Here is a 16157-nt window from a genome sequence, read left to right as displayed (position 1 = left end):
CAGGGACACACACACACAGGGACACACACTTCATCGGACTATCATGGAGAAAAAAAAATTCATGCTGATCAGATCAAGCGTTATACTTGTCGAATTATGACGTCATAATGAAGGCACCGATGACAACATATTGTTCCCCATAGAGAGTACTTGACAATGAGCCTCGTTTCAATGTTTTTCCACTGAGCTGTTTGAGATAGAGGTGCAACGTTTTTCCAAGATGACGTCTGTACCATGTGACCGATGACGTCATAATTATGAATAAAATTATACAGGCGGATGTGCCACTATGGTAAAATTTCGTGTCAATCGAACCAACAGTTGCCGAGTAAATGGTTTTTAAAAATGCAGACCATTCGCTTCGCGAGAGCAGGGTAATCAAGGCAGAGGAACTTGGGACACAGCACAGGGGCCAAAACAAGGAAATGTCTGAACTAAAAAATTGATATTGGGTCATTCCTGGTGGAGCTTTGTCATCTTTCAAATATATTTTAGGTGGGAAGTGTGGGGATTTGCGGTGGCTCGCCAATCGACTTCAGTCTACTCCATTTTGATAAGATAAGCTACTGAATTTTTTTTTAAAGCAAGGTAAAATTGCATCTCAACCGATCCTCATTTGCAGACTAGCTTATGGCACCACAATTTTGCATTATAAACATTTTAAAGTAATAAAACCACCCCAAAATTCCCCACAGTACCTGCAGCCTGCCTGTGCAGTTGAGCTTGCTGCTCAATGTTGTACACATCCCTCATATGGAATTGCCCAGGCCACCCACGCCATAGACTATCCAGAGGACCAGGAGGGGACGGCCAGTCTCGTCGTAAGTCTGACAGCCCAACATCAGCTCCTTCCAATCCACGTTCATCATCCTGCAAGCAGCTGAACATACGATGGGGACCCAGGTTTCCAGGCATGGAGAAAGGAACGTAGAACGGCGAGATCTGCAGACCAGACTGGATAATGAGCAGACATGGAGATATTTTCCTCCACAAAGTATTCACTTTACAGAAGCGTCCAAGATGAACACTTTCGTTATTCAATCTCGCAATACACTATTGCCTTTAGAGGAAATTTCATTTTGTGAAAGTAGAAACCATATCGACAAAACATTTTCCACTTCAGCATATGGATCCTGGACCAGGAAATGAAAGAACAAAGTGCTGAAAATATGTACAAGTGCAAACGTAACTACCAATTCAACGTCAACTTACAAGGTCAAGCATTTCCGATCCGGTGCTGATGTCAGAGTCTGCGGGGCTGGAAGAGCATGAGCCCCGAGTACCACAGTTGGAAAAAGAGGCAGAACCAGAACCAAAACCTCGATCAGAAATTGCGCCGCTGCGACAAGCCAGCAATGAAGAGTCCCGATGTGACATTCCTCGCTTCATCGAAACTGCCCTGTTCATGGCCATAGCAGAAAGACCAGGGAAGCTATGGTTAGAGCTTCCAATTGCTGATAGCCCAAGTGTACCAAGGCCAAAATCTGTCAAAAACACGGTGAAAATCAATTACCATAAAATTCTGTTTTTGCACCAACCACATCTTTTTAAATATATAGATGGTGGCAAATAATTTTAATGATTAGAGCATCGGTTGGGGTGTGGGAATTAGCAGAGATTAACAAGGAAATGGCCTGGTAAGATTAAACATTTTCTTGCACACGATTCCTTAATCTCCATGCTCTAATGGATAAAGATAAATGCAAGAGATATGCAAGGTTGTTCCATACCATGCTGTGACGGAATCATTCCAGTGAATGGCCGGGCCAATGACAAATTCTGATGGTTATTGCGAAAGATGTGAGGTGGGTCAGGTCGCTGGAAGTCTGGAAGCGCATTGGTCAAAGAACTGAGCAGTGGAAAGCTCATATCATTGGGACACAGCTCAGACAAACCAGGGTAAACCAACTGCCCAAGTGCTGCACAAGAGCAGAATATACAAACGTGCTTTACTACAAGTACCAGAATTAGAAAAAACAAACAAACAAAAAAAAAATCAAAATCAAGGTAAGCTTCACCCTAAGGAAGGGAGAGAGGGATGAGCTGGGCAAACTTTTGCAAAATTGAGAATGACAACTTGAAAGCCAAATTCATAGTTTCACTGATGAAATAGCCACTGCTCAGACTACTACATGGTCTACTGAGGTTCTATACTCGATATATGTCCAAATCGGCCGGAAGGTGAACTCAAAACTTCAGCTCATTTCAAAGTCACAGCAAAAGTGATGACAGGCTCTTCTCTCTCTCATTTATATATTCTGAGAACATTCGCAAAAGCAAAAATAAATCTACAAACTAATCATTACTGGCTTCTGTGTCGAGAAATGTAACGGTTGATCTTTCTGCACAGGTAAAAGTGAAAACATTACTCGTCCCCTTCTAGAATCAACATCTCAACTATTACTTGGTCATATTTTTAAAAACTGGTTAAATATATCACATCAAAAGGTGTTCATGATACTATCAATATAAACACAAAATTTGTGGCAACAGTTTATTAATTTAAAAAAAATAAAAAATTATATATATACTGTATATATTATATATATATATATACTGTTACGGACGCGGCTAGGATGTTACTGGATTGGCCGAGCGGATGGCCGCCGCGCCCGAACAGTTACCCCGACTAACCCGATTCCTGAACGTTGGCCAAAATCGCGCCTCAGATATTCAATAGGGAAAAGACAAAGGCGACACGGATGTGAAGAAGGAGACAAAAAAAAAGGTTTGAAATGCGACTGAATTTCTTCCTACTATTTACACAATCAAAGAAACCAAGGAGAAGGAAGGATAATAAAATAAAATACAGAAGAAATCAGAGACACAGTGAAAATCGCTAGCTTATCTCAACAGGCTTAATTAATACCCAGGGACAAGACAAACAGAACAAACTCACGTACACTAATGAGGAAATTGCAGGCAGGAATGACAGGAGGTGGGTGGCTGGAGGGGGAGGAAGGCACGGAGCTGGCTGAAGCTTGATCCCGCACGGGACGTCGGGCTGGACCTCGACGGCCGCCGATGCCACCGATCCTGTCGTGTGCGCGGGGTAACGGGTCGGAGCTGCTTGGTGGAGCCAGGCTGCTGGTGGGGGGTCTGGCGTGACGGGTCCTCTCTCCCTCTCTCACAAACTCCAGGACTCTTTCTCTCTTTGCTTCGCTTCGCCCCTTCTCTCCTCTCTCTTTCTTAGTCCAACCCAGTCCAAAAACTTCCTCTTGCTTAGTCCAACTCTTTAATCCAACTCTTCCTCTCTTGCTCAGTCAAACAACAACTTCCTCTCTTGCTTTCGCGCGCGCTCTATATAGCGCCTCAGGCGATCAAGCCGCTGGTGTCCAGGACACGCCCATCGGTCAGCTCGCCTCGGCCCTGATTGGTCGGCACGGCTCTGGCTCCGCCCTTGATGACGATGGGCGGGCACGCCCAGGAGTCGGCAGCTCCTCTCCCTTCTTCTCGAAGCCGACCTCGTGGCGAATGGAGTCGCGGAGGGAACAGTTGGCAATTGTTGGAAGGGGCATGTGAATGAAAGGGGATCTACTCTTATTTCACTTGGTGCAATGGAGTATTTAAATTAATGGGAGACACAGCCTTGCACTAATACACATAATAAGGATATAACTACTGAACAGGGATATATGGTGTCCTTCGTGTATGCTTTATGGAATTAACTACGGGAACGCCCTTTGACCTTTATACAACAACAAATGCAGGAAGGAGGGTGACATTTTACAACAATTCATTACACAACAATAAATTAAAAAAACATTCTCATATGCACAACAATACTATTATAATGAATGAATTTACCACTATAATTCAGCTTTTACTCGCGGCCGTAGAAGCTTGACTACTACAATTCAGCTCAGCTTTTAATTGTGAAATGGGCCCAGCCCAGCCGAAGCGGCCTCGACCAGCCTCGCCACCGAGCCTATAACCTTCCCGGGGCCCGTCCCGACATTTTTAGTTCTTTTTGAATGAATTTACTACTATAATTCAGCTTATACTCGTGGCCGTAGAAGATTGACTACTACAATTCAGTTCAGCTTTTCATTGCGAAATGGGCCCAGCCCGGCCGAAGCAGCCTCGACCAGCCTCACCACCGAGCCGATAACCTTCCCGGGAGCCGTCCCGACATTTTTTGTTAGAGGTTTCCTCCTATCTTTCACCGTTCAGGAGATTAGCGCATGCTTATAAACAAACAAAAACTTTGTTATATATATTGTTGCGGTTTTGAGATTGTACATATGACATCATTAAAGGTTAAAGGTTTGTCCCCCATAGTTAGTCCACAAGCAACACGGAGGCCCACTTGGAATTAGTTATGTCATAGTATGTGTAAGAGTAGGAACTGGGAAGTGGCCGTGTGCTGTGTGCAGGAAGGGTGTCGGAGTGAATTCCATTCAATGTACAATGTGCGCTGAGTGGGTTCATCAAAAATGTAGTGGTTTGAGAGGGTCATTAACCAGTGTGGCAGCTACATTCAAGTGTAAGGTGTGCACAGAGGGAGCTGCAGAAGGAGGAAATGTTGAGTTGGATCTTGGAGATGGCATGAAGCTGGAAGGTGTGAAAACATTTTGTTACCTTGGAGACATGCTGAATTGAGAAGGTGGATCAGACTCTGCAACGGTTGCTCGAGTGAGATGTGCATGGAAGAAGTTTCGGGAACTGAGTGGCGTGCTGACGAGGAGGGGAGTGTCATTGAAGCTGAAGGGAAAGGTGTATGCTGCATGTGTGAGAAGTGTTATGATTTATGGGAGTGAGACATGGGTAATGAACGAAGAGCAGCAACGAAGGCTGGAAAGGGTGGAAATGCGAATGGTTCGGTGGATGTGTGGAGTATCGTTGAGAGAGAGGAAGACAAATGATGAATTGCGAAAGATGATGGGAATAGAGCCTGTGATTGATGCTGTGAAGAGAAACAGGTTGAGCTGGTTTGGTCATGTGTTGAGGAAGGATGAAAGTGACTGGTTGAAAAGAGTGATGGAAATGAATGTAGAAGGAAGTAGAGGACGGGGAAGACCGAGAAAGACTTGGCTAAAGATGGTCGAAGAAGAAATGTGGGCAAGGGGGTTAAACAAGGGGAGATGCAGAAAATAGGGCAAAATGGAGAACATTGTCATGGGGACTGCAAGGCTAACCCCCGCTCTTGCAGGGAAAATGGCCTTAAAATGCCTGTTGTTGTGTTGTTGCATGTGTAAGAGTAGGCCATTTCCCTAGTAACAGCTGCGTTGTGTAAAGAAATGAGCTTAGGTCCTTTCATTTTGCGGCCACCCTTCAATTACATCATGGGCATAATCGATCCCGCACCCCATTTGGCATCCCTCAAGTTTGTTACACTTTGGCTGCCAGCAGCGTTCGCTGCCCTTGGTTTTGCTCGAAACTAGTCGGGGACCACGAGGTAGGCCTAAGAAGAGGGAGGAGCGCGAGGGTCGAGGTGTGGCCTCGTCAAGCAGCGCATCAGAAGGCGATGACGGTAAGGGCTCAACCAGGGCTGAGGGCGTGGCAAGGCGTGTCTAGTAAGTTCCAGAGGGTTCCAAGGGCGTGGCAATAAAACCCTTGGCGCGAGGCCCCCACCTCAGTTATGAGAAGGGAGAGGCAGGCGCTCGAGTTGAGAGAGAACTGTAGAGAGGACTGAAGCCAAGCCCTGATTCGGAGCACTCGTGTGAGGAGAACTCAGAGGACCGGCGTGCACACGACAGTGTCGAGAGCCCTTGATTGAGAAGCGCATATTGAACTATTCGCTTATTACGTACGCGGCCGCAGCCGCAAGTGTAACCGCCAAAGCAAGCCTACCGTTCGCCCTGTAATAATCCCGTGCGCGCGCCAACGACACGTGGAGAGCTCCTGCAGTCTGCTCATCTACTTCGCGGTGCGAGTTGGGGACCGGAGAGCGAGCTGCCTGGACGCCATTCCTGGACGTGCTGACCTGGTCAACTGCAAACCCCATGTGAGTGTGTCTGAGAGTGAACGGGCCCATTTGTCTTGGGATAAGTTAAGGCTGTTTAAGGCTGCACTGTTTTCTTCCGCTGAATATTGTACAAAGTGTAAATAAACATTGTTATTCCTTTTCTTCCAAATTCGACCGTTTCCATGATTTCCTCCATTGGGTAAGCGTGAGACGATTAATCACCGCTTGGATCGGGTTCGTCATTGATAACGGCTCGGGTCACGGGTTCGCTACCGCTCGGCGTATCCACTAACACCCGTGATTCGGGCGGGGCTTATTTCCTCGTTTCCGGTCAGCGCGAGTAATTCGGTATTAGTGATTAGTCCTACGACCCTATTTCGCGCTGTCCGGGAAGGACGTCATCGGTCCCAGGTTCCGTCGGCTAGTCAAAGACAAGGGGACTAATCCCCCCTTGGTAAGGGGAAAAGGCCGGCGCAGGGATCCGCAACAAAATATATATGTATACATATATATATACAGTCACGTGAAAAGGTAAGTACACCCCATGTAAAGTTTTGACTTTTTCAACATATTTCAACATAGCTATTTGATCTTCATTTCAACAATATTGATAGATAAAGGTGATATAACAAATATCATGAAACATTTAGATTTTGTAGTCCATTGTATAATTTAAATAAACATCAATGCAAATTTCGCATGTGGAAAAAGTAAGTACACCCTTGGCTCTAATAGGTGGTATTGCCCCCTTTGGCAGAAACAACCTCAAGTAGGCGTTTCTTATAACTGTCGACCAGTCTCGAACATCGACTGGGAGACATTTTTGCCCACCCCACCATGCAGAATTCTTCCGAGGTCAGCCACCAGAGCGCCATCACATAAACTCCCCTGAACTTCGTTACAGGTGAGCTAACAAGGTTAGGTAGGTGTTTGGCATCAACTTTAATGTATATCGCCACCAGGTGCTAGGGCAGAGGGTATTACAAGTCAGCTGTGGAGATAACTTGCAAGGTTGCCCTAAACACGTGGCATGTGATTCACTTAACCCCACCAGAGGAGGAAGGGGGCATTACTCCTATAAGGGACAGGTATCTCAGAGTACCATCCTGGGATTTCCTGGCATTCAAGCAATGTAAATGTTTTGAATCGAAGGTTTTTCTTTTTCATGGAACATGCATTTGTTTTTAACACCACATCAGGTTTTATTTACAGCACACTCTTCACATACCCATCCACCCGAAGGGATGAGCAAACCGTTCTCAACAAACGGATTTTAAACTTCCGCATTTCTAACCTCGATTCCATCTAAAAACTAAATGATATTTATAGGAATACTTACCCGTGCAGTCTTAGCAATTTATAATGGCATCTATCCACGCTTGAGGTAAATGTGTACAAATTATAAATTTGAATTCTGTTTTCGAGTTCATTCATAACTGTTCACAAAGTAGCTTTTATTCTCGTTTGTGTTTTTTCACAACTACCAAGGATGATGAAAATGCCAGAATATATCGCTAGTGTAAATCGGGGGATCATTAAAAAGTCGGCACAATTTGCCGTTTTCCACCAGCCAAGCATAATAAAGGCGGAAGCAATGACTATTCTAATTTGGCACTGTTCAATATATGCTCAATATGCGTTGTATCAAACGGCCATGGTACATGAGGTAAAGTTTCAACTTCCTCCATTGAACTGTTTCCGATGAACCCCCTTAAAATGCACACGCACACGATTGCTTAACCCCACTTTTCACTTAGCGAGCAGATCCGGATCTTCACCGAAATTGAATCAATTCTTCCTCCTCACACACCCAACCTGTCCACCAGGTTTTGTCACAATCTGTCCACAACTTCATGAGAATACACGCTCAGACAAACAGGGATGAAAGAAAACAACCACCATCCAACTTTGGTGGTGGAGGTAACCAGTTGACCAACCCACGTTGAGGGCACTCTTACCTCTGCCATCCACCCCGTCCGGCTGCATGGGAGTGGAGCATGAGGGAGCCTGTCCCAATTGATTCTCAAACAGCTCGTACATGTGCTGGAACACACCCGGACTCGCAGCTGAATATGGTGTTCGGCATTCACTCCGGAGGGACTCGCCTTCCCCGGAGCTTGCACCTTCAGGCTCGTAAAGTGCGGCTTCTGCACACCCCATGGCTGCTTCTGCACAACCCATGCTCACACTGCCATCCTGTTGGCCAAAGTTAGGATTTAAAAATAGGGGCAATACCCCTAGGCACTCACCTGGTAAAATAAAGCAGTATACTACACCGACTAAAGATATTTTAAACCAATTCCAATGGTTGCCAGAAGACAGGGCAGCATGTAGAATCATACTGAACGCAATAAGAATTTAAACAACAAAAAAAACAACCTATTTTGGGGGGTAGAAACTACCTTTCCCCCCTTTTCACCCCCCCCCCCTCGACCACTCAATCCTTCCGCCCCTCCCCGACCACTCAACCCTTCAGCCCCTCCCCGACCACTCAACCCTTCAGCCCCTCCCCGACCACTCAACCCTTCAGCCCCTCCCCGACCACTCAACCCTTCAGCCCCTCCCCGACCACTCAACCCTTCAGCCCCTCCCCGACCACTCAACCCTTCCCCGACCACTCAACCCTTCAGCCCCTCCCCGACCACTCAACCCTTCAGCCCCTCCCCGACCACTCACCCCTTCAGCCCCCCCCCTACCACTCAACCCTTCAGCCCCCCCCCTACCACTCAACCCTTCAGCCCCCCCCCTACCACTCAACCCTTCAACCCACCCCCCCTACCACTCAACCCTTCAACCCCCCCCCCTACCACTCAACCCTTCAACCCCCCCCCCCCTACCACTCAACCCTTCAACCCACCCCCCCTACCACTCAACCCTTCAACCCCCCCCCCCTACCACTCAACCCTTCAACCCCCCCCCCTACCACTCAACCCTTCAACCCCCCCCCCCTACCACTCAACCCTTCAACCCCCCCCCCCTACCACTCAACCCTTCAACCCCCCCCTACCACTCAACCCTTGGGGAGGGGAGGGGGGAGGGAAGGGAGGGGGAGGGGGAGGGAGGGGAAGGGGAAGGGGGAGGGAGGGGAAGAGGGAGGGGGAGGGGGAGGGTGAGGGAGGAGGGGAGGGTACCATTTTAGATTCACCGAAGGTACGACAAATCAAAGCTACAAGACTGTCGCTCCGTTACCTGCAAGTGTCGCACACATCGCAGATGTCGCAGAATAAATAAATAATTACAGACGTAGCGGAAATGGCGCCAAATTAATAAAAACCCTCGTGGCAACATCCCAACTCGACATACTTCTTAGACTTAATCAGTTATTTTAATCGCTAAACTATCAAAGAAAAGCTCAAGCAAACAGTCGGCAGGTAACAGATATTCATATTCGCCTCAGGTGTTCTAGAGAGAAGAGAAGATAGCACGAAAACGCGCATATCCGAATTGATCAGCTTACCTGATGCATGTTTTCCCCCTTCAACTTCAAGGCCCTCAAACGAATACGCCCAGAACCAGAACCACGTTTTACCTCGCGGCCGTTAGAGACAAAAATGGCTGCATTTCGGCGGGAAAATTACATTAGTCACGCGCCGTTCAAACCACGCCAACATCTCAAGCACTCAATTCGTAACTATCGATTCACCTAATCTTAAAACATCAATACACCACAACGACAATACACCGCTCACACGCTCTCAAATCCATCCCATCACACAAATTTCACTCACACGCTCTCAAATCCATCCCATCACACAAATTTCAGGTAATAATTTGAACTCAGACGAGGCAACGCAAACACCTTTAATCTCCTAAAAATCCAGAAACATTCCCACCGGGATTTGCGATACACACACACAAACCTATCTAAATAAAATAACTACACGACTTTGAGACTTATAAACAAGAATAAAATATATAAAAATAATTTTTTAAAAAATGTGAACATAGAACAACAACAAAAAATTGTTAAACTACTGCACGAATCAACCACCAGCTGCATGCACACCGTACGTCGGGACCAATACGTGCTGACGTCAGACGCCGACGCCGTTCAAAATTTCCGCACAACCGACATGGACCAAACTTGCATATTAATACAGCACATCAATTGACTACCTGCTTGCATACCAGGTATTGAAAAGAAAAAATATATATATACACACACACACATCAGGTGTGTGTTCAGTTACCAAGTTTCGTGGATTAGACACTCGAGCAAGCACTCCATTCAAAACCGTCGATATGGAACGACCCGCTTGGTAAGCGCTAGCTAGCTGCTTTGTAACTGAACACACACCGGGTGAGGAAGAGCTAGACCTTACCCCCTACCCCTTACCCCCTACCCCCACCCCTTACCCCCTACTCCTCACCCCTCACCCCTTACCCCCTACTCCTCACCCCCTACCCCCTACTCCTCACCCCTTACTCCTCACCCCCTACCCCCTACTCCTTACCCCCTACCCCTCACCCCCTCACCCCTAACCCCCTACTCCTCACCCCTCACCCTCTACTCCTCACCCCTTACCCCCTACTCCTCACCCCCTACCCCCTACTCCTCACCCCCTACCCCTCACCCCCTACCCCTCACCCCCTACTCCTCACCCCTTACCCCCTACTCCTCACCCCCTACCCCCTACTCCTCACCCCCTACTCACCCCCTACTCCTCACCCCCTACCCCCTACTCCTCACCCCCTACCCCCTACTCCTCACCCCCTACTCCTCACCCCCTACCCCCTAACATACCATGGCGCATCTGTTCCCACGAAAAGTGCTGCTCAACTGCGAGCGAGGTCGCAGCGTTGTCATGCGCTCGTGCGCTCCCATTACATTATATAAGTATAACGGTAACAGGTACGAGCAGGTGTTGGTAATAAAACCGATTAAAAATTAATACATCCACTACTCTCCACCATTAGGTGTGTGGTCTACACACACATTTCCGTTATCCATACATCTAATTCAAAATATATTGTACTGTATACACCTTTTTTGCCATTTCTGAACGAATTTTGAGTCGGACTCGCAGGTTTGAGGGTTGTGGTGGGTATTGTTAGCTTGGGTGACAGTTGAAGGGGGATTATGAGGAGATGGTTGAGTGAGGCAGGGGGGAAGAGGTGAGTGTGGGTTGGTCGTGGGTATTTGTTAGCTCGGATGACGGTTGATGTTTTTTTATGGAAAATTGAGATGCCTCAAAAACCAAGGACACCGAAGTTGACCAGAGAGTCAGCAATATTACCAAAGGAAATCATCAACAAATCCAAGTCAAATCAGTTGTATCAGCAGAATCCAAGTCTCAACTTAGGAGATGACCAGTTTAATGAACAGCACAGCAAGCCACGTCACTCGGCCTCGTATCTCTCATCCGGCCTCCCAGCCCCCGCGCTCCTTCGCATAGGCCACGCCCCCAGCTCACATATTCATATGACATCCCCCTTTCTCCAAAAAAAATAAAAAATAATAATAGACAAGTTCAAACAGAGCATCAAATGGGCTGGAAACATAAGGAGAGAGAGAAACAAAACAAAAAAGAAAATCACAGTATTACCAGGTGAATTGCAATGCAGTTCAGGATGGCTATCCACCCACATATTTACATTATCTAGACCACTAGGAATCAAATATCCAGCCTGACAGGCCGTCTGACCGTGCGACCAGATCAAGTTTGGGATGCTGGTGGTGTGATAGGCGCTTGGGTATGTGGAGATGATGGTGGCTCCTCGTCAGCACCCAGTTGTCCCTTGGCAATGGCACGGTCTACATCGGTATCGTCGAGGGAATTCTGGAACATCTCGGACTCCGGCCGCCTGGGCTGGGTCTGTTGAGCGTGTCGGATGTGGCGGCGATTCCGCCTCAGGATGTTTCCTGTTTCCGTGACGACTTCGTACGACCTTGGCTCAGAGCGGGTGGTGGACACAATTGCTGGTTCCCAAGGGTGGGACCGCCCAGCCTCCTCGAGAACCCAAACTCGTTGGCCCGGTTGAAGTGGCCCAAGATCGGGGCCAGCCCGGCAGTCAAAGTATTCTTTTTGGGATGCTTGCCGACATTCAAGTGCCTCTAGGGTTGCGTCCCGATTTGGTGCTACGTTTGGCACCTTGGTAGGCAGGTTGGATTTCATTTTCCTCTGATTCAGTAGCTCAGCAGGTGATGCGAGGTGGCTGTCGATAGGCGTGGTCCTCAAAATGAGGAGGGCCATGTGTGGGTCAGCACCAGAGAGCTTTGTTTTGTGTAGTGTGTTCTTTATGGTTTGCACTTGGCGTTCTATGAAGCCGTTTGATTGCGGGTAGTGTGGGCTTAAAGTACGTAGGTTGAAGCTCCAGTCGTCACCAAATATTTTTTTAAACGCGGCTGCTAAAATGGCCTCCATCGTCGCTCATGAGAGTCTCTGGCTCTGAAAATACCAGCCGCAGAATACCAATTACGTCGTTACTCGTTTCCCTGTTGGAAGTTTTCGAACAATGGGAAACCTGGAGTACACATCTGCAAGCAGGAGGTAGTCATGTCCATCCAGGTGGAATAAGTCTGCAGCCAGTGTTTGCCATGGCCTGGTCAGGATCTCGTGTGGGATCATTGGTTCCTGGGACTGCCGACGCTGATGGGTCTGCAGATGTGGCAGGAGCCAATCCAGTTTTCAATGTCCTCGTTCACCTTGGGCCAGAACACGCAATTGCGTACCCTGAGCTGGGCTTTGAGGATACCGAGGTGGCCCTCATGTAGCTTCCTGAGGGTTTCATGTTGTAAACTGGCAGGGATAAGGAGCCAGCCCCCCTTCCACATGACACCATCTTCAACACTCAGTTCATCACGATAATTCCAGTATGGCCTCAGTTCACTGGGCAGATCCTGCTGCCTTTCCGGCCATCCAGTCATGATGACTCTCCTGAGCGTGGTTAGGAGGGCATCCGCATCTGTGGCTTGCTGCACTTGTTGCATCTTCTGGTGGCTGAATTGGAGGTGCTCCACTTTCATGTCAAGCTGGATAGTTGGCGCTTGCGTTGGTGCCAGCAAGCGAGACAGTCCATCGGCTAGGAGCATGTCTTTGCCAGCTTTATACTTGATGCGTGTGTCATACCCCTGAAGCCGCAGTAGCATCCGTTGTAGTTGGGGTGGGGCAGCAGTGAGGTTTTTCAAGCTGATCATTTCCAGGGGCTTGTGGTCACTCTCGACAACGAAGGGCCGACTGTATAGGTAAGTGTGGAAGCATTCGCATCCGAACACGACGGCTAGCATCTCACGCTGAATGTTGGCATACCGTTGCTCCACCTCGGAAAGGGTCTTTGACGCGAAGGCGATGGGCTTGTTATCTTGCATTAGGCAAGCCCCAAGGCCTTTTGTGGAGGCATCGACCTGTAGTATTGTGGATTTGTGTGGGTCAAAGTAGGTTAGGCAGGTCTCCTGGCAGATGGCGTCCTTGACCTTTTGTAAAGCCTGGCTGTGGCTGGCTGTCCATTCTAGTTGCTCTGATTTCACCAGTTCCCGAAGGGGGGCTGTTAGGTCAGACAGCTTTGGTATAAAGGGGCTCATGTACTTAATGATACCAAGTGCCTTGCAAAGTTCACAGAGGTTTTTCGGGTCTGGTAAGCTCTGGATTGCGTCCACTTTTCCTGGGTCTGGGTGGGAACCTTGTTGGTCAAAGATGAGACCAAAAAAATGAATCTGTGGCCTTTCGATGCTGCACTTGTCGCTGTTGAACTGCAGGCCGAATCTGGCAGCTGTTTTCAAGAGGTGGTGAAGGTTTTGGTCGTGTTCTCGCTCCGTTTTGCCGTAAACGGCAACATCATCAGCAATGCCGATGACACCTGGGCATGACTCAAGAAGTTGGTCCATCTTGGCTTGGAACACGTCCTGGGACATCACCAGTCCAAACGGCATTTGCCGGAAGCAGTAACGGCCATATGGCAAGTTGAAGGTTGTGAGCAACTGGGAGGGAGGATCGAGCTTGATTGACCAGTACCCATTTTTGGCATCCAGCTTGGAGAAAACCATTGAGCCTGCAAACTTGTGCGTCAGCTCTTCAAGCATGGTAGTATGGTGGTGGCACCTCTTGATGGCATGGCTCAAGTCCTTCGGGTCCAGGCAGAGCCTAGGTTTGCCGTTTGCTTTCCGCACGTAAGTGAGGCTACTGACCCAGTCTGTAGGCTCGTCGACCTTCTGTATGATACCCTGTCTCAGCATTATGTCCAGTTCTGACCTTACTTCGTCTATCATCTGGATGGGGCATCGACGTGGTGCGTGTATTACAGGGGGCACATTGGGGTCTACCACGATGCGATACTGGCCTGGGAAGTTTCCAATGTTGTCAAATTGGTCTGGATACGTGCTCAGCAGGTCGTCCAACGTGTTAACTGGCTTGTCACCCGTGCAGTTCTCCTTCACCGAGCAGGGCAGGGTGAGGAGTTCAAGGTCCCTACAAGTGGGCAGGCCGAGGATTGCGGGGCCAGCGGCCTTGACTATGAAGAACTCTGCATTGACCCACTGGGTATTCCTTTTCTTGCAGGGGATGACAAGGGTGCCAAATTGCCGAATTTGCGAGCCATTTTAGGCCGTTAGTATTGTCTGGGATTTCTGCTGAATACGACCAGGTAGCGGCAGCCCAGAGGAGTCGACATTTTGGGGATACATTTGTCTGTATATCCGAAGGGGCAAGGTATTGCCCTCTGCCCCAGTATCGACCTTGACTCTCAGGGAGTGAACACCAGCTCGGTCAGGTAGTGAAATGGCCAAGTCCGTGAAAATCTCTCACCGGGAATCCATGGTCTGGCTGTGGGTTGTGATGGTGGTGAAACTCAACGTGTCGCAGTCCCCGTCGGGGTCTTCATCTCTCCCCAGGGTGTGGATGGGCTTTTGGGCGAAGGATTTGTGCCCTCTGGTGTCTGGGCGGGTTGTCTGCCGGCCTTGTTCTTGCCTCGCTCTTGAGAGACAGACGGCCTTCCAGTGGTTTTGCTTTCCGCATGCCTCACAGGTTGAGCCCCATGCTGGGCATCGGTTTCGGGGCTGGGGTGGATGCTGTCTTCCACAGAAACGGCACTCTTTTGGGTGGTACCCAATGTTGTGGACAAAATTGGTTGCCTGTTGGGTCTGGGTAAACTGCTGCATGTGAGTGACAGAGGCCTCATGTGCCCGACTTATTTCCAGGGCTTGGTCCAGCGTGAGAGAGTCATCCTTCGTGAGGAGCTCTTTCTGTAGCTCCTGATACCGTGTCCCTGCAATGAGCTGTTCTATTATGCGCTCGTCCGCCTTGGGGGTCTTGAACTTGCATTTGCTCACTTGCTGGCGACATCTGGAGATGAAATTGTCCATAGTTTCATCTTCGTCCTGCTTAAATCGCTATAAACAGAAACGAGCCACACGGTAATTTGCCTGGGGTTTCAGCTCAGCTTCAAAACGCTGCCAAACAATCGCTGGCGTCACGGTGTTAGGCCTTGTGCCATCGGCGTTCTCAAGGCCCCACGAACTGTAGCGTCGCAGGCCTTCCTCACCTGATAGCAGGAGAATGTGGTCGACTTGTTTGTCACCTGCTACGTCCTTCACAGAAAAATACAACTAGGTACGCTTTCTGAATAGCTCGAAGGCTTCACCGAGGTTGGCGCTGGTCCAATCCATGTGCGGCATCATGGGTGCGTCCGCCATTGTGAGCTTTGCTACGAATCCCTAGATGGGGTTCCAATCGGGTTCGTAGGTTCGCCTTTCGCTGCCACCATGTAATAAGATGAATCCAAGTCTCAACTTAGGAGATGACCAGTTTAATGAACAGCACAGGAAGCCACGTCACTCGGCCTCATATCTCTCACCCGGCCTGCCAGCCCCCGCGCTCCTTCGCATAGGCCACGCCCCCAGCTCACATATTCATATGACAGACTACACACACATTTCCGTTATCCGTACATCTAATTCAAAATATATTGTACTGTATACACCTTTTTTGCCATTTCTGAACGAATTTTGAGTCGGACTCGCAGGTTTGAGGGTTGTGGTGGGTATTGTTAGCTTGGGTGACAGTTGAAGGGGGATTTTGAGGAGATGGTTGAGTGGGGCAGGGGGGAAGAGGTGAGTGTGGGTTGGTCGTGGGTATTGTTAGCTCGGATGACGGTTGATGTTTTTTAATGAAAATTGAGATGCCTCAAAAACCAAGGACACCTAAGTTGACCAGAGAGCCAGCAATATTACCAAAGGAAATCATCAAGAAATCCAAGTCAAATCAGTTGTATCAGCAGAAAATATCCTCCAATAAGAGATGGCAGAAAATGTGTT

General features: G+C 48.5%; 1 protein-coding gene across 3 annotated transcripts in view; it reads right to left on the bottom strand.

Annotated features, from left to right (window-relative positions):
• LOC137422248 (cytoplasmic polyadenylation element-binding protein 1-like) overlaps window positions 1-10693 on the bottom strand; it is a 61415-nt gene extending 50722 nt beyond the window's left edge. Inside the window, exons 1-6 of one of the 3 annotated variants that reach the window (XM_078771849.1) lie at window positions 10653-10693; window positions 9366-9463; window positions 7867-8104; window positions 1731-1919; window positions 1213-1484; window positions 699-954 (exon numbers count right to left, since the gene is read on the bottom strand). In XM_078771849.1, the coding sequence (XP_078627975.1) occupies window positions 699-954; window positions 1213-1484; window positions 1731-1919; window positions 7867-8104; window positions 9366-9463; window positions 10653-10662 (1063 nt within the window). In that variant the 5' untranslated portion in view covers window positions 10663-10693. Of the gene's footprint in view, window positions 1-698; window positions 955-1212; window positions 1485-1730; window positions 1920-7866; window positions 8105-9365; window positions 9464-10098; window positions 10193-10652 lie in introns of those variants that run through there. The other 2 variants (XM_078771850.1, XM_078771851.1) reach the window with 2 other exon arrangements.
• Window positions 10694-16157: the final 5464 nt, after the last annotated feature.

This window comes from Myxine glutinosa, chromosome 2 (assembly GCF_964187855.1).
Source record: "Myxine glutinosa chromosome 2, kmMyxGlut1.1, whole genome shotgun sequence".
NCBI lineage: Eukaryota > Metazoa > Chordata > Myxini > Myxiniformes > Myxinidae > Myxine > Myxine glutinosa.
Note: the sequence above shows the minus strand (reverse complement) of the source record. Positions and strands in the feature narration are given on the sequence as shown.